This window comes from Tachypleus tridentatus, chromosome 11 (assembly GCF_004210375.1).
Source record: "Tachypleus tridentatus isolate NWPU-2018 chromosome 11, ASM421037v1, whole genome shotgun sequence".
Classification (NCBI taxonomy): Eukaryota; Metazoa; Arthropoda; class Merostomata; order Xiphosura; family Limulidae; genus Tachypleus; species Tachypleus tridentatus.
In genome coordinates, this window is record NC_134835.1 from 1,759,081 (window position 1) to 1,782,386 (window position 23,306).

General features: G+C 34.2%; 1 protein-coding gene across 5 annotated transcripts in view; it reads left to right on the plus strand.

Annotated features, from left to right (window-relative positions):
- The first annotated feature begins 4,831 nt into the window (after positions 1-4,831).
- nesd (SHC binding and spindle associated nessun dorma) overlaps positions 4,832-23,306 on the plus strand; it is a 46,492-nt gene continuing 28,017 nt past the window's right edge. The window contains exons 1-5 of one of the 5 annotated variants that reach the window (XM_076466098.1): positions 4,832-4,935; positions 6,134-6,396; positions 12,250-12,464; positions 13,209-13,298; positions 17,251-17,484. In XM_076466098.1, coding sequence (XP_076322213.1) covers positions 6,160-6,396; positions 12,250-12,464; positions 13,209-13,298; positions 17,251-17,484 — 776 coding nt within the window. In that variant the 5' untranslated portion in view covers positions 4,832-4,935; positions 6,134-6,159. Of the gene's footprint in view, positions 4,936-4,982; positions 5,135-5,243; positions 5,365-5,442; positions 5,550-6,133; positions 6,397-12,249; positions 12,465-13,208; positions 13,299-17,250; positions 17,485-23,306 lie in introns of those variants that run through there. The other 4 variants (XM_076466102.1, XM_076466099.1, XM_076466100.1 and 1 more) reach the window with 4 other exon arrangements.

Sequence of the window (23,306 nt, forward strand, 5' to 3'; positions counted from 1 at the left end):
TATCAAACACTTTTGATACCACGTGTTCCTGAAGTGGTTTATGAAATTTAAATATCTGTAAAGAGAATTGCTGGTCTGATCACAACATTTTTTGTTATATGATATCCCCAGTCATGAAAAAGCGAGAAACTTTAATCACTGTAGGATGTGTGATGCTCAGAAGAAAAGCTGACCAAAACAAGATAAACTCAAACAGAATTTGTTTCACGGAGAATAACTTTGGATATCATAAAGTTTCTCCTTAAAACTGGTAAGGCAATTGGTTTGTGCTTGTCGTTATTTATTATTGTATTATAAGAGAGTTGAGAATTGTCTGTTGGTCGGTATTTCATTACAGTATGTTACCAGTGTTTGAAGAAGCATTGGGTGGACGAAAGTGTGACACCGCAAGAAATTCCCGTGAAACAGAGAATGCCCCCAGTGGCACAGTGCGTACTTACACACTAAAACCGGTTTTCGATACCCGTGGTGGGCAGAGCACAGATAGCTCATTGTGTAGCTTTGTGCTTCATTCAAAACAAACAAACAAACAAACGAAACAGAGAATTAATTTCAATAGTCAGTTATTCCATGATTTGTGTAAAATGTTGGGTGTGGTCAAGACAACATGGCTTGTCTTGTTATCCCTAGATTCATTTCTTAGCAGAAAGATTAATATAAATTATCAAGTAAATGCTTGCAAAGTTTGTATCTCTTGACAGAACTAACTGGAATTACAGTTGCTTTATATCCCGATGACATAATGTTTAACAGATCTGGTTGTTCATCAAACACGCTTATATTCGGCCTGGAGAAACTACTCGCTGCAGACATGATATATGGTCCACTTAATAGAATAAGTGTGCTACAGAATTTATAAGAATACTTAAAGTAATTAAGATCTGTGTTAGTTGATGCACGTGGGTTTGCATCTACATACAACCAGTGGTAATAGCGTTTATTAAATGTTGTGACTACAAAGAGTTCTTTCTTCAAAGTTTAGTATTTGGATTTATGATCTACCAACATTAACATAGTATTCGCATATCTGGTTACGATGAAATCACATTTTCAATACTGTCCTTTAGCTGCGATAATAGCACTTCAACTCTTCAGTTGCCATCTTCAATATCCAGCAAGAATTTACAATATTTTCATAGATATGTCAACAGTGAAGCTCCAATTAAAGCACATTTTAGTGGCAAAAACATTACATCCCATTCTTCAGTCCACCTACAGTGCAAATAATCTTTAGTAAGAGCAGACAACAGCGTGACAGTCTCGTACATACTGATCACGAAATATCAATAATGTGATGTAACGCGAAGAAAAGCATGGATTTCTCACTTAATTACTGGTTTATGTTAATCTTGCGAAATGCAGTCTCTGTTAAAGCTCAATATATTAACAACATGGCCTGCATACACATAAGTGCATATTTCACTGGTTTGAGCTTCAAGCCCTTCTTTCTTATGTGATTAAGTGTCATGCTAATGTATTTTTCAGCAGTGTCAAACGTTCAGAAAAACACCAAAGTATAATTGACATAGAACAAACACCTTTTCATCTTAACTCTTTTAATGTAAGCTCTGTTAGAATGTCGAAAATGCTGTGGGCATTACACATATTGTATGGCATGATGTAGAACTCGTACAGATCCATTTTGCGGCTTTAAAGAAATTTTAGATGCATTCTCATCATCCAGTTTAACTTGCTATTACCTATAAGCCAGATCTAAAAACCTGAACCTTTGAACTCATTCCAATTCATCCAGACAGTCACCTATCCATATGAATGAACAATAATGAATGCAGATTACATTTTAAAATTCAACACAGGACTTAAGCATGCCTTATATTTTCCTACTGAAAGAAGCCACACAATCTCTGAAAGGTGTATGATTTTGTTTTTAATATCCAATATATTTCAGCAATGGCTATATCCTTAGTTCTCCAGGGAAGCCTACACTATGACTCTTTTATCGGAAAATATATCACCAATATCTATATGATGAAAAGTGATATTTATCTCATCAAATTCGTCATTTAGTCATATAAATAAATCCATTGACATATCAACCAACAATATATAAACAATTTTTTGTTCATTTGTCTGGAATTAAGTATAAAGCAACAAAGGAGCTTGATGCGCTTTGCCCACCATGGGTATCGAAAACCGGTTTTTTGCAGTGTGAGTCCGCAGTTTTTCTTCATGTATCAACTAGTAAGCTCAGACATGCTGGAAGTGATTTATTTGTTCTTGGACGTGGTGTAAAAAGTAATTTTACTGATACTAGTTTCATCCATCTTCACTTCACTTACCATGCCTATGAATATTTGTGGTAGTTGTGTCAGTGAAATTTTGTGTAGTGTAGTTATAAAACTTATTGTTCTATTGAAAAGTTTAATAACTTGTTGCACAGATACAATTATCAATAAATTCTTTAGTGCGTCCATCTTCAGGATCCTAATATAAAAAAAGATTGGAAACAGCTACCTTTGTTCTGATGATGAAATTATCGAGAGATGAACTACACCATTTGAATCTAGTCATTCACTACACACCAAGACTAAGACAATATTGATTGCTTGAAGTGGTGGCCTAATTTTGAGTGGCCAAACCTGACTGGTGGCTCATTAATATTCTGGATTTGGAACAATAGCAGACATAGCTTACCAACAATCTTTCTAGGCTTGCCAAGTATTGAGCAGTATAAGTTGTTTTGATTATTTTGTTGATGAGTGAAAAATGGGAGCACAAAGTGGCCCGTCAGTCAACAAGCAAAGTATATATGTGCTTCAATTCTATTTTTCAAAGTGATGCCTGGATAGATACATCAATACTGTCTGCTGTGGCATAAAAATCATGGGATGTCTATGGAAATCCTTATTACTCTCCTCCTGGCACTGTGTTGCAGCACCAGGATGTGTCAGAGGCTGATTCATTCTTACCAGAGAATGAACTCAGCATGATGCAGTTACTTACGAGGAAGTTGCATTTGAATGAGGTACTATCAGTGTAACTGCTGATGTGGGTTCCTTTTTCTCTTGCAGTTTTTGCACAATTACATCCTAGAACCAAGTCACCAAATACTTTGTCTTGATCAAAGTACGAATATCCTTCATAGTCATTGTTTAACTTATCTACAGATATTATTGTCCAGCCAATTTGAGATATGTTTTCCAGATAGATGACATAAATAATCCACATAAACAGACAAGTAATTTGTAAGACTCATCTTTTTTATTCTTCATTTCAGTCCAGTGTATCATTCTTTTCTCTTTGTGTCACTGCAATTCAGTCATGAGTGTATCCACTTGCAAAGCTGCTCATCATTTAAGTGTTAACTCAAATCATCTGTTGCTCTCTATGATGACGAGAAATCCATCTGAAGTGAAAATGTATTCTAAAGACTGCTGGTATGGGTATAAAACTTTAATTAAAATAAAGTTTTAATACCCGTACCAGCCGTCTTTACATTAAATGTGTTACTCTGCGTGAAGTGTTTGGGGAGGAATCTACTTAATCATACCCGTGGTAGTGGCAACAACCTGTCCATCACGGAGGCTCACCCAAATTTAGATTGAGACTAATTATTTAAGGTATAGTATAATATTTATTTTCAGGGACACTTATAGTTGATAAAAATTAGATACTTCATCCTGGATGGAAAAACAAACAACTGGAATATTAAATTTGTCCTTAGGTTTTATATGGTTAAAAGTTTTCATGACTCGTGGATGCACTGACAGCATGCCTCTCATAACATAAAGGTTCATAATTTCTCCATAGATCACCATTTTCACTTTTTGGTAGCCGTTGTTGCACGTGCTGACCTAACAATCCAGGTTGATAGATGTTATTCTCTAGTGTACTTCCAATATTTTTTGTTTCTGAGGTAACATTAACGAGAATTAGGGTTAGGCTACTATTACATTAAATGCTAGAGAGCCTTATAGAAATTGCGTTATTAAATGTCAGACTTATCACATGTAATCCACCATGATCAGTCTCAATCACTTGTTCTTCCTTTGCACTGAGATCGATTCTCTAATACAACTTCATTATCCAGAAAGTCATAGACTCTCAGTTATGATTCTTCCTACTGGTTGTTCTTCTACGTGTGAGAGATGCCATTTCTTCCTTTAAAGATATTGAAATGTAACTTACAAAATAGTTGACAAGAGCATATCGATGTAGATTCATTGCGAAAATATAAAACATATAAAAAAAATTATGTGGTTACAAAACCAACATTTTATCTTACTGTCTTACACCATGGTAGTCTCAAGAGCAGTGATTATTTTAGAGTTAAAAGTGATACCACGATAACTTTTTGAACATCTGGAAATGTAACATGTATTTGCTTTTGAATTATTTGGTTCTGATTCAGTTTGAAGAAAGAAACCAAACAAAACGTAAAAGTAAAGTGAAAAATAATTTAACCTTTAACAAGATCAATCAAAAAGCATGTAAATGGATTTAATGATGTTACAAAATTTCACTGTAGATCTGATTCTAGACTCTGTTTCAGATTAAGACAAATCTAACCACGATTCGGTGATTTTCAAATCTAGTAGAAACTAATATCTGAATGCTACCTAGCTTGTCACTACAGCCCTAACCTTTTCACTATCGTAAATCCGTTTACATCCTAGCAATTTTACCCTCACCCTCGTACAAGGCAACCTTACTTTATTTCAGCAATTTCCTCTTTCGTTTCCCTAAATTGCATTAGGTTTGAATGTTAAATATAACAGATCGTATTATAATGTATGAAAGGTGTGTTATTTTTTAATATCTTCTAAGGTTATAATTGCTAATGTTATTATTTTTCGTTTCTGATTTCTTTAAATAATACTTATTTTTTGTCATAACTCTTACGATCGAATGGCGCTGTAGTACTAAAAGCCAACGGCGGGGATTGTAACTTGGAGATCGGTATTATAGAAAAAGGTAAGTTGAATAACATTGAAGAGCTATACATTAATTTGAATTGAGAAAATACACTTGTGAACGTAAAAATGTGATAAATACCATTAAAATGGTCTGTACTTGATAACAACGACAGTACTGTATATCAAAATAATGATATGTTACAAATGTTACTGAGGCATTAATTCAAGTTACATTTTAAGTTGAACTTCAAAAACAGGTGACTTCTTGTATCATTAACTTTGTATATAAAAATTATACAAAAATTACTGATATTAGTAGATATTATTAAAACTTTTTTTTTTTTTATAGAAGAAACATTTTCCTGAGAAAGACTTAAGCTACTTTAGCTACAAGGCTATTTATTTATAATTAAACTATAATTAATTTGAAGTATGTACTTCTAAGTGCAAGCTACAAATTATGATGCAACTTTTACCTAATGTAACTGTAAGTTAGCGTTACTCGTTACTGATGTTCAACTTAATTTGACTGAGTAAATGTACAAGCTTACCAATCAAATATTATAGAAAAGAATTATATAAAGCTTATCAAAAGAGAGATAAAAGATTAATCTCATGAGCTTATTTACTGTTAATGCAAGTGAATATTTGAAAGAGTAACATTTGAATTTGGTACATTGATCTTGTTTTCAAACTTTGTAACACAGAAATGATATGAGAGGATGGTAAAATTATGTATATATATGTTGTGTTTAGTAAATTAGTTCGTTTAAGATATAATTTTTTTTTTTGGGATATGTAGTTCCATTATAAAACACCCTTATTATTTATATTGAATTTCTTGTTAAGATAATTTAATGATAGCTCTAGTTAGAATGTTTTGCAGAAACGCTGAAAAAGAATGGAAAACTTTAATTACTACAAAAAGGCTGGACCATGTTAATGATGAACATGATTTGAATGTGTAATAAAAACAATAGTATTTGAAAAGGGGAAAGATTTAAGTGAAAATTACAAGATTGAATTTTATTATTTAGGAGGAAGGAGATTTGTATATTTTATTTTTATCTTAGTGACTACATGCATAATATGTTCTTGGGCTAACTTCCAAGAAAGTTTTTTCATCGGTTGCAAAAACTAAACTGCTTTAAATTTTCTACTTGAGAAAATTTTAAGAATATTTTTAACTTTTCTAATTGAATTCTAGATTGAATTATGTTGAAGTTGTTTTTAAAATGTTTCTTGAATGTTTACAGATTTGGAGATAGAAATAATTAAGAACATGAACAACATATCAAGTTATCCAGCTGTGTATAAAATTAGTTTTGAACAAGATGCATTTGAAGAACTTCAACAAAAATATAGCAAGGATATCTTATGTACAATTAGTAATAGTGAAGTCGAATCTGCAATGGTTGAATATATCACCAAAGTAATTGAGCCTGTAGGGTGGATGGCAGTGTGGAGAGCAACTCCTAAATCATTTGGTTTGAACTTCTTTTGCGACATGCTAGTTGAAGTATGTATATATTTATTATTATGTGGATTTATGTTTAGAAACATGCATGACAAAACAGTTATTTGATGAGAGTTATTCTAGGAGTATTTGGAATTTTGTAAAGAAAGATAGTTGTACCTTTATTTCTTTTTTGTGTATAGTAATATTAAAAAGCAACTCGGAGTGAACATGTTTAGATTTGACCAAAATAAAAAAAAAACAACTCAGTGGCCCTAATGTTCTGCATTATGATACTGGTTGGTATTTTCATAACTTTAAATACTTTTAAATTATTATTGCTTGTGATATACCCCTATTATTGGGCCAAAAGACATTATCAACAATGGATGAAGAAGATGCAGTGTATTTGACATATTGTTATATATTTGTCTTCCTTTCAAATATCTTAAAATTTAATTTAAATATAAAAATAGTAATTTTTCCTGTATGAGCAAGGTTCTTAACTTTAGTAACTTTGTTGGTAATATGCTTTACTCTTCAAATGTATTGAAGGAAGGCAGAGGTGCAACTTGTGGCATTCTTGGAATTCTTGCTAATTTGTGTGTGTGTGTGTGTCAGAAATTTTTAGTAAACAATTTGATGTATCATTTGTTTAGTGCTGAAGTGTGCATGTGTTTATTATGTTGCTGATATATTTGAGATTCAAAAAACCCACTTTGCAATTAACTTGTAAGACTTGCCTCTTTCAGTTAATTGGTTTTTCACTCATTTGGACACAATCAGTATCCTGGGATAAAAAATTTAAAGATGTATTATAATCTTAAACATAAATTTAATGAACTTCTCATGAAAGAACAAGGACAGTATTATAATTTTAATGATATAAATCATGTAATAGCCTTACAAGATCTTTACTTTGTTGCAACAAGGCAACTTAGAAAACAAGCAGATTGCCCCTGTTGAATTGTAAATAGTGAAAATAACAAAAATTACACAACATAGATACTATCTATGGAAATAAATAAAATATATTGTATTCTTACTGGTGTTAAAATACGAATACCAAGCATTACAGATACTTGTGTACCTGTAGTAAATTCTATTTCTACATTATTTTTCAGTGATTATTATAGTGTAGTTTCCAGTTGCAAATGTTCCAAAGTTGTTTCACTCTGGCCACTTCCCATGGTATAAGGTACAGCAAACTGTTGCTAAGCCAGTGGAAAATCTGTTTATATTTCCAGTTTGGTTTTTATTTTTACATGCTTTTAGTTTGTATTGTGCATATATGTATACATAAACTTATGAAATATCAAATAAGGACCACAAAGTTTATTCTGTGTCTTGGTTTTTAAAATGAAATGATTAATTATTATTTATTTAGAAAATTTGTGTATGTGTGTGTGTTTTCAAATAGAAAATGCTTCTGGTTACAAAAAAAAACCCACCAATAACAGCGGAGCATATGAAGAGAGCTATCATTTGGTACAGCACTTGTCTGTCGACACTGTTTTGGGTGTTAACATTCGACCACTAGTCGTTGCCAAATGCTGAAGAAATGTTTAGTGATCATGGTGATCTTATGGTGGATTTACATCTAGTGCAAGAATAGGTACTGTGAAATAAACAGTGAAACCCAGTACATAATAGTACTGTAGACATTTTTAGTTTGTTGTACATTAATTTAGTATTTTGATTATTGGAGGCTTATATAGTTGCAGTTGTAACTTCACACAGGCATGCTGCATGTGTGAGAACTAGGATTTTTCAGGACTCCCAGAAATTAGGATTTAAAAATGTTGGCTTGTGGTTGCACTGAATTTTAAATTTCCCCATCTGTAGTGATGAACAAAGGTAAATAATTATATTTACTTGTGTAGTTGAGGTTTAAATAACAACAACTTAATTTAGAAAAAAAAAACAGTTCATTGTGTTTCATAACTTGAGAATTGTTAGCATAATCTTGTCCTTTTAAGTATACAGTATTGGAATTAATTATGAAAATGTTAAGGAAAAATGGATACAATAGGTAAGAACTGTGGAAGTGATATTTCTTTGTCATGTGACAATGAACTACACAAAAGTACAATAGTATTTTGATATTTAACATTGTAATAGATCAATTTCTAAGTGCCACAACAGTATAAAACCCATACAGGCAATCATACTAAGCCTATTAATAGTTGTGAAAATTCAGTAAAATTGTTTTGGTTGGACAATGATGCTCCATGTAAAAATTGTGATAAGACTTCATGTTTCAAAAGGAGCTGTATACAAGGTTGTAGAGGGCACATGCTGGTAACAAAGTGGTTGAAGTTGAAAATCAAAAATTTCAGAGTAAAGTTGAGTATCTCAGGGTGTGCTTTTTATGAGACAGAGACATGATGGTTGATTATAGATCTTGCCAATAACTTTGCCATAAAAATACAGGTATGAAAGTTACTTCAGGAACAGTGAGATGTTTGTAAACATGAAATAGTCTCAAGTGGATGTGTAGATGGTTTAAACCTTTTGAGAAAAGGAACAAAAGGGTTGAAATGAGCATCAGATCAATAACAGTGGATGAGCAGAACTGGAGATGTGTGCTCTTTATAGATGAATCCACATTTAAATTGTTCATCAACAGTGTTTTCATTTGTGGAGGGGAGAAAACAGTATCTTAATCAAAATACATCTATAATAAAGCATGGGGAACAGTAGAATGTTTAGACTGCAGTTCATCCAATATGAATGGTGATTTATGCAAGATTCAAGGTACCTTTACTTCTGACAAATATAGGCAGATTCTGATCCTTCATGCCTTTTTTTTTTTTTTTGAGAACATGACTCATCAGGCCAGAATCTATCTTTTAACAGGATAATGATCCCAACATATAGGATGTATCTTGATATGGTATTTTGATGGTAAAGAGACCAGTGGAATGCTAACAGTTGTGGGTTCTGCACATATTCCTGAAATGAGTGTTCTTGAGGCTGTGTTGATGTTATGTATTAATTAAGAAGATCAATATTACATGATAAATCTTGTTACTTCAGTCTTCCTGGCAAGTCTTAATTTTACACATTTTAGTTTTTATTTTTATTTTGAACTGAACCCAGGACTGGAAAGGCCAACTTCAGGTGACTGCCAGCAAGGGTGTACGTCTTGCTTCAGTCTTCCTGGCAGTTCCTAATTTTACATATTTTGTTTTATACCTTAATTGCCCTATACCTATACTGTACCACATCTTGTCTGACACAGATAACCTTGTAGCTTTGTGCCAATAAACGTTGAATACCTATCTATCCACCTATTACATGATAATTTTACACTGAAAAACCGTAGTAACATTAAAAATAAGGTTTATACTCTGGGCTCGCATATACATGTGCATTTTACAGTTTATCTGATTTTGTTTTTTATTGTTTTCTGCAATAATGTTCAGAAATTTGAATAAATTCATCTAGTTATCACTACTAAAAACTGGTTTTTGATACCCATGATGGGCAGAGCACAGATAACCTTGTGTGCAGCTTTGTGTATAACAACAAAAAACAAACCAACCATCTTGTTATCATTTCTAGTTGTTTGTGACTCCTGTATGTATATTCATAGGCAGTGCCATAAAATCAATTTGGTGCTCTTGAAAAATCAGAATAGAAAAACTATGATCAATATTGTACTGAAATGCCAAATATTCCCAGAAGATCTGGACTTGAACCCCAGAATATTTCAGTTGCCTAGTGATGCTTCTTGGCAAACTGGTTGTGTTTTATATGTTCATTTTTTCTAGTGTCAGTCTGAAGTAATATGATATTGTGTCTTCAGCTAGTATCTGTCAGAAGTTTTATGTCTAGTAATTAGATATGTTAAAATTTAGGTGATCATGTCATTGGTAATGAGCAACAGGATTTAAAAAAGTAGAAATGTTTGTAATGTTTTTACAGATAGACATATTTGAACATAGGTCCTGATATCAATCATACTGAATTGTAAACGAGACTTGGGTGTTATCAAAATGTGTGATTTGTATTCAAGGCCATTAATAATAACTTCTGATCAGAGTAAGCTACAAACTTAAACCAAAAGTGAAAATTAACTTGGTCATCAACATATATAATTAAATATGCATTTCCTTTTATATCTACTTACAAAGATTACAGTGCATTGTTTCATGAATTGGATGCCCTTGCTATTAATGATATTTTTAGCAGTAAACTAAATAATACCAGATAAGGTTTTACCAGATAAGGAAACTTAGATTAGTTCTAAATATTAATTTTCAGCTAACAGTGCAAGTTTAATATTAATGACAAATTAAAGTAAAGAAGTGTAATATATTCAATATATTAAGTTGTATTGTTGATGAAAGGAACAAGAAATAAAAGTGCATATTTTGGTTAATTAACATGTAAACACTAGTTCCCTTCTTAAATTGTAGTGATTGGTGTGTATTGCTTTGGAAACTGCTTCTATCTCCAACATTGCACTTTATCAAAGAATCTCTCTTCCATACCATATAATTTAAGAGTGACAATTAATGCCAAGTACAATACTAAATAACGTACATACAGTGAAGGGACAGGCATGTTGAAAAGTCAAGTTATTTATTTTTTATTTGACATAAGCTAGAAAATGTAATAATTCTAATGTAATCAATGTTATCATTAACCATTGATGTTAACTTTTATACAAAACTTGGTGGTCCTTTTAAGAAGCTTAACAATGATGATGAAAAATGAAGTACCATCCAATAACAGATGAACTTTAGAGGACTGTAATATGCAGGTGCTCAATGCTTTGTACACTATTCCTTCCGTGTCTTTAGGAAGGCAATTCCTTTATTATGTATGAAGTGAAGGGGTAAAATAATTAATACATTTAATATTCAATTTTATTACACACAAAGAATAATAAGGTGTGTACATTTTATTTGAAAAGTCTCCTTAACTACTGGTAACATTTTAAACACACTTTTCTTAAGAATATATTTGTAATATGCTACGCATATTATATATATACATTCATTAATATGAATATTGGTACTGTTAATACCACCAGTTGTTTTAGATTCCTAAGAGGCCATGCCATAAAAATCAATTTGGTTCTAAATATGTTTTGTGTAAGAATAGAAACCTGACTTGAAGAGTAAAGTTGAAACTGTGTTGAGAAAACTGTTCCACTAACTGAGCTGTATTTATTTACAGAGAAACTGTAAACGTGTGATATATCCTCAAAGAAATCTGCTTCACAATCTCCAACTGCTGTCTAATATTTTGTCTTGAACTAATGCAATCAAATAGTTAATAGCTACACTAAATAATTAATCAGAAACTGTACAAGTTAATTAAAAAAAAGCTGGCAAACAATATTAACATTGCTCAACAGCCAAAGATGATTGTGAAAGAATTAACAGAAATGTGGGAGTGTAATAACTTTATTTTATGCTGTTTAACCATGTGAGTTAGCTTCAGCTATCAAAAGAAATATTTTTCATTACCTATTTTTGAAATTGTCAAATTAACTTTTAATATTATTAGATTTAGAAATGTTTATAACTATAATTGATTAAAGTTGTAGAGACACTTATTAAAGAAAATCTGAGATTCTGCCAAGAAAAAACTCAATTAGCTTGATTCCACAGTTGAGAATTTTTCATTTAAAATGTTATAATAATAATTACTACTTATGCTGGTATTTTTAAAAATCTAAGTCTTAGTTTCTACCAGTTGTTGTGTGCATTTTATGGTATGTTTGAGTATAATATTTCATTTTTGTTTAAAGTTTGCTTCTTTTAATTTTTAATATTTAAAACAGTTATGCTTTTCATTTTTTCTTTTATGATGATGAGAAATTCCAACATAATTTTTTACAAATTATGATCTGTTTTTTATATTTTATTCACGTAATAAAACAAAGTTTGTGTTTTGTAGGTTAACGATGTAAGTATGCAGAAACTGGAAGCTGATGTAAAAGTACTGAAAATATTTTCAGAAGACAAATTTGATGAAAAACCTGACTTCAAGAGTAAAGTTGAAACTGTGTTGAAAGAAGAACAAAGTGTTCCACTGATGGAGCTTTATCCTGTTAGTGAAGGAGATGAAGAGGAACAGTTTCTGAACACTGCTCTAGCTATAGAACACGTTAGGTAAGAAAGAGAACTGCTTATATTTTGTTTATTTTAATCTGAAATTAAAATACATAACACTGAGCTCTAAATGCCAGAAAGTTCCATTCTACATGGTATAGTAGTTTCCTTTTTTATAGTTTTGTTTTTAAGACTTAATTATTTTCTCCTTTTTTTATGAAAATGCTGACATTTGTTTGATCCAGTACTTGTCTCTCAGCACTTTGGAAAAATATAGCAGAAGTTTTTATTGTTTCACCTTTATTGTTGTAGGTTTTACCAGTGAAGAACTATTTATACTTTACTGAAAATTGTATCTACAGGAACACAAATTTGATATGTTTTTTTACTGTTTCTTAATTATTTTAATAACTCCTGTAAATAATGTTTTCTGAAAGGTCAGTAGTTTTATCTAAAATTGACGTTATTTCATGCAGTTGATAGAATGTAGATATCCATTTGTGTAGCTTTGTTAAGAAAACAACAGTTACTAAAGGTAATAAATTGTTTTTAACATGATGTACTTTGTAATGTCCATTTGAAAAACTATTTCCTTTTTTATGATAAATAGAATATTAGGTTGATATTTTTATGAGTAAATGTTAATGGAGATTCTAAACCACTGATGTTTCATCTACAAGTCTGTATGATATTATCTAACTGTTCATGTTTTAGTAACATTTTAGTTTTCTACAAATATAATATTTGATAGCATAACACATATTCTTGTTACTTTTTTGAATCAATGTGTCATATAAACTACAGGTTTTTTTATAATTACCTTTGGAGACCATGGGACGAGGATGAGGAAAATGATATTTTTGTTGAAAAGTACTTGACCCAGAGACTCAGATTGTAAGTTTTATTTCTGTTATTTTTGAGATCTTGGAACAATGGCTGCCTTTCTGAATAAGATCTGATTTATCTAGTATATCATGTAGTCATTCATGAACAATTATAATAGATTTATTTCTAAATGTATTTCAGAAAACTTAATTTATATGTGCAGAATAATTTGATTTGAATAGCAGATTTGTTTTGACCAATTTTTACAAGTTTATATATTATGATGTTTGGGTCTTTAATATTTGTCAATTGTAGCTCAGTAGAAGATATTAAGAATGCATTGAGAAAGTTCCAGATGCATCTTTTGGTCATGGAGATGTTGCTTTCCAAAATGGGACCTCTTTCAAGTGGTTATCACTTTTTCAGAGCAATATCCATGACCATAAGGTGCCAGATGAAGTAAATGAGATTAGAGTATATTTTAATGTAAGAAGACACTAGATCTTTTTAGTTAAACACACACTTACTTCTACTAGTGGAAGCAACAAACATAAGTTATGTTTAGTACAAAAATATACATGAGCTTTATTAGCTACAAGGATCCAATATTAGATAAAATTATACTGTATAAAGCATTGCAACATATGACAGAACTTATTGGACTGTCAGTGTAAGATGGGTGTACTTTCAACCAAATGACTTCTTCTGAACTGTCAGTTTTCAAACAGCTCAATGAAACAGTCAAGTACAGCATCCTTGTATATCTTACCACATCTTATTGTCTTACTCTTGATATTCATGTTGTTACTACTGTCTTATGTTTGTCCCTGTTTGTACTCTTATTTCATTTCAACATTGATATCTTGCTTTATTAGAGTGGATTGACCAGATACTTGCATTCTAACAATAAACAAAATTCCATTAACAGGGTGGTCTTTATACTCGCACGCTTTTATTTGTGGTTTAGTTTTGTAAGCAACATTCCAACTTGATGCCTTTGTAACATTTCTTAAGTTTCTTCTTTGTATAGCATGCATTAGTGAAAGGATAAATGCTTTTTGTTTCCATGTACTCACAGGAAGAAAGATTTCCAATATGATACCTTACCACTTCTCACATTATAGCTTTTCTTTCAGTGCTGCCCTCTACATGTGCAATTTTTAGTCACTACTAACTTTGATGCCCTACCTACCTCTGCATGTTTACATGTGGTACAGCCGTACTATTGTATGCAAATAAGCATTTGACAACACTCCACCAATGGGAGTGTGACACAACCTTTTGGTACAGCTAACTCCTGTACTGTAGAACCTAATTTTTATTTCTTGATTTGGCATACTAGTGTCAAATGTCTTGTTTTCACTTGTGTTTGCCGTGATTTATTTTCTCTGCATTCTTTTGTTAATTTGTGGATTGATTTGAAATTTCCCACAAATTTCTGAATTATGAACATGCAATTTTGCTTTTCAAAAGCTGCTATTGTTACTTCAGCGACTGAACATAACCTACACTTTCTGTGGCTTTGGGCTTAACTCTTTTTGCTGAGGTGGTATTGGTCTTAGTTCACTGTGTATTTGAATCCATCATGCAACTGTTGTTTCTTGATGAAAGACCAGACATATTTCCTGATTCTGGTCAGGATGAGGATGATTTCAACAGTCTATTCCCACCTTCTTTCTTTGTCATGCAATCCCATGATGACATCTGTTGCCACTCCCATACCTTTCTTCAACTTTTTTGACGTGGTGTCTCAGGTATGTTACCTTATGAGTCGTGCTAGGCCCAATTTTCCCATCTTATTTGACCGTCGTTACCCACCTGCATTACTTCTCCTCTATTCATCTCTTTTCTGAGATTATCTACCAGCCCTTAAGGGTTTTTTGATGGACACTTGTTCCCTTCTGTTTTCTATGGATGGCTATCTTTTTTTATCCTAGCTCAGTTGGGGCTTTGGCTGGATTTGTCCATTTATGGAGCATTTTCACCATGGATACTGGAGTGCTTCAAGTGTTATCCAAAATATTTTGTCTTTATTTTCTGTACTCCACTCACTTTTCCTTATATTCTCTTCCATTAACTATTCTTGGGATCAAACTTCCTGCTAGCATCTACCTGAAGCAGCTTAAGATTTTCTTCATAAGAATGTTATTGTACCTGTCACTCACTCTTCCCATAGGTACTTTTCCCAGTTGTTTGCAATTTTTAGATAGCCCAGGGTATTACATTCTGTCATTGATCACTCCTGTCTCAACCATTTCATTGACCTTTCTTTTTTTTCACCTGGGAATCTTACCTCACTCTTTGGCTGTCATTTACTTTGGGTCTTTGGACACTATTGTTAAATGTCTTAGATGCTTACTTTCATGTCCCTATTTCCTGGGCTTCCAAATGTTGCCTTTGTTTTGACCATGTAGGTCAAGTATATCAATTCCAATCTCTACCAGATTTTCTGACTTCTGCACCCCACTTACCTCATCAGATGGTCAGGGCTTTTTTTATCATGGTCTACAGTTTCATTATAACATGGTTGACTGGTTGTTTTAAACTCCATTACTACAAACATCTCACACTCATTTGTCTTCAAAAGGCTTCTCAGGTGGGTTGATTGATCTAGTTGGAGAAATGCTTTCTCATTTGGGTGCAGACTTCTTTCTAATTGAGAATGACTGAGCTATGTGTTTTCAATGCTCATTCCTCGTCTTCTGGGAGAACACCATAACCGATATTCATCTTCTGCCTCCTCATCTAAAGATGATTCTGTGATGGGTTGGTGGGGAGATGAGGATTTCCATGAGCTTGCAGGTCTTTGGGTCTTGAATAGGCTTTACATATCAAATCTACTTGCCATTTGTGACACTTTCGGTATTTTCTTAACTTTAGTACAAGGCTAGTTGGTTTTGATCCATTATGATAATTCAACTGTTGTCACTTTCATCAGTTGCCAAGGAGACACTTATTGATGTTTGCTTTGTTTTCTTATGTTGGAACTGCTCTTCAGAGCCCTTTTTTAAGATGTATACTTATTGGCATGCCATGTCCAAAATGCTTTGATTCTCTTTCTAGATTGATTGTCTCATCCCATCAAAATTCTCTCCATGGAGTGGCTCTTAGGTATCCACGTGTTTCAGTGGCTGTGCACCCAGTTGGGAAATCCATTTCTAGATGTATTTACTGCATACCTCAATTCAGAAATCCCTCTATTTTGGTCCCTGGTTTCACATGTTTTGGCTTTGTGTCAGACATCTTCAATCAGTATTGGTTTAACCTTAACATTCATGCTTATTCTTCTACCTGCTTTCTTCTCAAGTTTTATCCACACCACTCTGGATCTGGTCTTTCTCACTGCTTCTTTCTGCCCAGCCCAACCATGGTTTTCTGTTTATAACCTCCTTCAATCATCCCCTCTGTTACCACTTTCCTACTTCCTTCTCTGGTAACCTTTACCATAACTACACTGCATCTTCACATGTAACTTTTGCCTGGTCTCATGTCAGGCAATCTGGTAGCATCCCTTCTTTTTTGCTTGGTCTGTCCTTCATTCTTAATGGTTTATTATTGTGAAACAGTAGGACTTTATGATGTGAATTCATTACAACCCTCTTCTGTACATACAAAATAAACCTTTAATACAGTAAATTATTGTAGTATGAATGTAACAGAACTATAATTATAATGTAAAACATAAGGACAGTCAAACGCTTTAATTTGAATATATTAGGAATCTCCATTGTATGTAAAATATAATCACTGTTTGCAAATGTCATAAAATTTAATAGAATTTTCTAATATGAAAATAGTAGAATTCTCTTGGTTTAATACATTAAATTCACTTGTGTGAACTATAGTTTTCTAGGCCGTCTATTGCTTTCTGCTCATAAATGTTAAGAAGTGAATAACATAGCTTTCTTTTATGTGTGGTATTCACTAAAAAAAACAAAAGTTAATTGATTTTACTGAGAATAAATCATATGTTCATTATACTGTGTTGGTTTGTATCTTTAAGATATGTTTTTTTTCAAAGCTACTTTGATGTGAAGAGTAAAATAGTTCCAGAAGCTGTGGCCACAAAGGCTGCAGCTATCCTTAAAGAGGCCTGGGAAGTGAAAGAAAAGCTGGAAAATCTTCATTGTGAGATGAATGTCAGTGACTCGGAAACTGAGCTAACCGAAGAGGATGTTCTACGTTCCATGGAATTAAGAATGAAACTAGATGAGTTTCAAAAGGAACTGGAAATTTTGGAAAATCCTCTAGTGAGGTGTGTAATTGGTTTTTAGGTTAAAGAGAAAACTGGTACAGATATCTATAGTGTTCTTATGGTAATGAAACAGCACATGGTACAAAGGGAGCCAGGCTATGGGTATTAATATTTATGGCATTTATTTAGACAGTGTCAATTATAATATTGTAAGCTATTTCTCAACTGTTATAATAACCTTCTAATGTTGTACATCATTGATCTAGCTAGTATAATAATCAAATAGTTACTATATTTTCAGTGCAAGAAGGAAAACAATTCACTAAACATTTTTTCTTGTATATTTCATAATGCACTGCTTTGAAATGTGTTATGGGAAGTAAGGGAACAGTAGAGTACATTCAATGAAATTGTGATAGTTTGGATTACCACAGTATAATGCCTTGGTGTGGATTCCTATACGTGTTGAGGGGACCTTCCAGGGAAGATTCTGTTCTTTCAGTTTATCTCCTTTGGGATCTAAACATCCACCCACATGCTTACTGTGTGTGGTGACCCGTGAAGGGGAGGAGAGGATCCTGGTGGTTGAGGGGACAACCCTAACACACCACTTTGGCCTTGAAGTCCTGTAGATGGGCAGCCTTGGTGTGGTCCAACCTAAGGTCAGTTGGCTGGTCCACTTGGGCTAGAGTCAACCAAGTACCAGTGTTGGATGTTCTCAACAGGTGTTGTGAACATTGTAACTGATGCTGGTGTTTGGGTATAGTGCTTACAAAACCCTGGCGTTGCTGCGGTGTCCTTGTTTGGCATTGTAGTGTGTCCCATTATAGGGCTCTATGGTGGGCAGGGTCATTGGGCACTGAAATATTCTTTTTTTATTATGGATCCTCTAAGTAAAAACTTAAATAAAATTGTGAAAAAACAGTCCATAGGTAAATGACCACATCTTGAAGATTCTGAGCAGCAATCTTCAACATCTGTAACACCTCTATCTCATCTTCTTATCCTACATTCTCTTTCAGACAAACCTTCATAGCAGATGCCTCCCTTTTTTATTCACAAGGGACTAGAGGGACTTGCAATGTCAGTAAAGAAACTTTGCTTTGGTGACATATTGGTGGAAACATATACATCTTAACACAGTGAACTCGTCTTGCATTCAAAGATGATTGGGGACATACCTATTGAGGTTACGCCCCATGCTACTTTGAATTCGTCACAAGGATTTCTTGTTGAGAGGGATTTGAAGAACATCCTTGAGTCAGAGATTCCTGCTGGTTTCTCCATCGAAGGAGTTTCTGCAGTAAGGTGCATCTCCACTCTCAAAGATGGAATTATGATGCCGACCAATGTCCTCATTCTGACATTTATATAGCCACGTCCACCTGCCACCATCAATGGACCCTCATTGCATCAATTGCAATGGCTCACACCTGTCTTACTTTCGTTCTTTCCCTAAATGGTTGGAAGTAAAAGAGGTGCAGCATTTGAAAATGATTCATGATATTACTTATCCTGAGGCTCGAAAGTTGCTGTCCACCACTTCACCTTGGATATATGCTGTTGTACTTTGTCCCACTGCTACAGTGGGAGTGCAAACAGATCTCTCTGTGCCTCCAAAAGAATTGTTCTCAAACCAACTAAAAGTCTTTTGACCTCCGTGGTTAATAAAGTTGATGAATCAACTTCAACACCCATCTCTGTTCCTAACATACATTCCAGTAAACCCCAAGATCCACTTCCTTGGGTTCGTGGTATGGGCATTTCCTCAGGTACATTTTCTTCTTCCATCCCAAGATACAAACAATCTTTCTTTCACATTCTCAGTTGCTGGAATCCTCTTCCAATATCAAAGATCTGCCCTATTGACCCAGGGCAGGATCCACGTAGGTTGATAGATCTCCCTTGAATAAAGACAATAAAGAAAAAAGACGTGGTCATAAACAGAAGAGCTCTTCACCCATATTATCTGCACACAAATAAAAATGGCCATCTTGATACAATGGAACTGTTGAAGTTTACATTTTAATCTGGTTGACATCAAAGCACTGATTGCTTCCTACCATCCTGTACGTCTTTTCTCACAGGAAACATTTCTGAAACCTGCAGATACAGTCAACTTTCTGCAGTTTTCTCTGTACAGAAATGATGGGCTGTACGATGGAAAAGTGCATGAAGGGGTGGAACTGTTGGTTGATCAGCATGTGCTCACCCTGTCTTTGCCACTTGACACAGCCTTGGAAGCTGTAGCCATCCGTGTTTCTGTGGGTCATACCATCACTGTTTGTTCTCTCTACCTGTCACCTGGAAAGACTTATGATCAATCAGACCTTGATGCTGTCACTGAACAGTTGCTATCTCCCTTTTTAATGCTTGGGGGCTTTAATGGACATCATTTCCTCTAGGGAAGTGCTGATATTGATGGGAGGTGTTGCTCTGTAGAGCATATGCTCTCTAATCACAACCTTTCTCTTTTCAAGACTGGGTCTTATACTTATTTTCATACACCAAGTCAGTCTTTTACTGCTATTGATCTTTCAATTTGCTCCCCTTCACTATTCTCCCACTTTTCATGGAGGGTTGCCTATAATCCACGAGGCAGTGAACATTTTCCTATAATTTTGAGAGAGACTGGCCATGGTTTATGTCACCCAACTTGCATGCCCCACTGGAAGCTAGATCAAACAAACTGGCCCTCTTTCACTGCTCTCACATAACTTGATCCTGCCATTGTCTGTAAGTCATCAATAGACGACTGTGTGGCAGCAGTAACTGACTGTATTATACAGGCAGCTGCTCAATATATTCCTAAAACCTTGACACAATGTCCTCGTCCGTGATCCTGCATGTCACATGGCACGAAATGCTCAAAAATGGGCCTGGGATACTTTTTGTAGGTATCCCACACTCTTGCATCTCATAGCTTTCCAGCAGGTCTGTACACGTGCTTGGTGGGTAATATGCCATAGCCAAAAGGACTCATGGATTAAGTTCACAACCATTTCTGATTTTCCATGTGGCTTGATTCATTTTATTTATATACTTCTGTGGAAAAATTGTCAGCTATTCTGTTTTCCTTATTATTTCAGTTAGAATCACATATTTACTTGGTAGTCTTCATTATCTGTGGGTTTTACTGACATGGTTTTTGTTACCATATGCTCTGATGTTCTGTGACACATTGGATTCTGCTGCAAGGTATGTTGGCATCAGAAATAGAAATATGACATCCTTGAATAGTTTTATCTTTGCAGATATTTTATCCTAATTGGTTTTTTCCATTTTAGAGGAGCATGTCAGCATCGGTTGGATTAGGTTTCACAGTTTTATTTTGCTTTTGATTGTGATACCCCATCCAATACAGAAACTAGTGATTAATGTTTGTAAGTGCTACCTGTATATACTTGTACTTTTGTTGTCATCTACCATCAGTATAAGTGGGCCGTGTCTTTATGTTCAACTCCTTGATTCTTGAGGAGCCATCTCAGATCATTTATTAATGCGTGGAACTTTGAGTTCATCAGGTTCTTTAATTTTGATTCTTTTTAATTCAGTTTCTTAGTTGTTTCACTATATCTGTTCAAGTTCTGAATGTGAAAACTTTGAACCATTTATGAAACAAAGGGTTGAAGAAGGAAGTTGTACATAATGTGTCCCTGGGTTTTTCTCATTCTTTTGTTATGCCAAAGAAATTGAAGGTTGGAGGACAGTATTAGATATACATATTGCCTTTTGAATGTATAACCTAATGATTTTTTCAAGACTTTTCATAACAGGTTTGTGATACAAAAGACATTCTTTTTGTTTTGGGAGTGATGGCTTCTCTTTGTTAGGTAATTTTTTGTGGGTATGCTCACATCACACAATTTCAATCATTTACTGCTCCTTAGTAGAGTATTCTCTCATTTATTAGAATTTTTCCTACTACTCTTATTTACTGTGTGGTTAACTTGCAACTTTATTGGTTTTTCCTTTTCTTTCACCTGTTCTGTATTTTCATTTTATTTCAGCACCTCTTTCTTCAGGGCTGGATGTTGTGTTGGGTGGGGTGTTTTTCAGGTCTGTGATCTACTTAGAGATCACATCATGCTGTTGATGTTTTGGACATTTCACTAGGTACATTAGGAATTCTTGATGTAGTTACAATGCCACTACATTTTAGTAGTTACAGACAGTTCGACTGTGGTGATGTATATGGACAAGATCAGGGGACTCTCTCTCCCAGCATTTGTTGTGCTGTCATTTATTTATTTATTTAACTACAGTCACATTATGTTATTCCTTAAATTTGCTCTGAGCTAGATATTATAAACGTCCTAGCAGATTCTTTCTTCAGGGATTGTCAACTTAATTTAGGTTGAACCCTGCATCCTTTGCTGTTTGTTTGTGCCACTGAATTGGTCAACCTATGATTGATATGTTTGTGACTGCATTAATTCATCTTCTGATGCTTTACTTGGTTTTTAGTTTTAGAACCAGCTTCTTGTGCAGTGAATGCTGTGAACCAGTCTTGAGAGAATCTTTTCTTCTGTGTCTACCTTTTTCTTTGTCTTCTTTCTTGAGTATTGGCCAAACTCATTTGGCCCTATTATCAAGTTATTCCCACATGCTAGCCTACTAAACCATCATTTCCACTACCACTTTGTCTATCTAAGAAAGATCATATTTCAGTAGATCTTTGGAAACAGCTTTCAAGTAAGCCTCGAAAATACATCTTCCAAAACAATGTTTTTTGTGCATGATTTTGGGCTTGGCTGGTGTGAAATTCATTGTTAGAGAAACTAATTTCTCATGTTACTTACATGTCATCACACTCTTTAGATGTTTACCCCTAGCAGTATATCAGTCTTATTCTACTTTTAACAGTTGATACCTTTGGAATTCTTACATTTTCTCCCCCTTTTACCCCCTTTTTCATGTGCTTATTTCATGATTGTGGCTTGTCTGCTTCTATGTAGACTACAGAGCTGCTATTTCTCTTTTAGAAGTTAAATGCCTCTCTTGTCTTCACTTTTTATGAAGGAGAAACTCATGTTTTCTGTTAATGCTTCACGTTTCTCTCCAGGAGGGCTCTGTACTTGTACAGCCTTCCTGTTAAAGACTTTGGCTGCAAGAGAGAGCCACAATTGTTTTTCACTTTCTGTGTAACTGACCCTGATTGATCTAGACTCTTGTTATGAAGAACATTTTCCATACCCTGTTAAGGCTGTTTATTGCCATCTTTTACACACTGCATCATTTTGGGGGAATGCAATAGGTTTATTTTATACCTTGTTACAAATCTCCCTTCAAAGATCAAGCTTCATTCACATTGTTGGATTGTGTCTGATCTGTGTTGTTTATGATGACATTTCCAAACTCTTCTAATATGAATTTTAGGCTACATCTCATAAAATATTTGGTTATGTTTTTGGCATAGGTTTTTCTTACCTTACAATGAATGTTGCTCCTTACACACCCCTCGATGTGGATTCCTGTACGTGGTGAGGGGACCTCCTAGAGAAGATTCTGTTCTTACAATTTACCTCTGCTGGGATCTAAATATCCACCTGCATGTTTGCCATGTGGTAACCTGTGAAGGGAAGGAGAGAATCCTGGTGGTTGAGGGGCCCAACTCCAACACACCACTTTGGCCTTAAATTCCTGTAAATGGGGGTAGTCTTAGGATGGCCCCCAGGATTAATTGGCTAGTTCATTTGGACCAGGATCAACTGAGTACCAGCATAGGACGTCCACAATGGGTGTTGTGGACATTGTGTCTGACACTGGTGTTTGGGTATAGTGCTCACGAAACCTTGGCATTGCTGCAGTGCCCTTAAGGCACTGTTGTGCATCCCCTTGTAGGGCTTCATGGTGGGTGGGGTCAGTGGGCACCAAAAAAC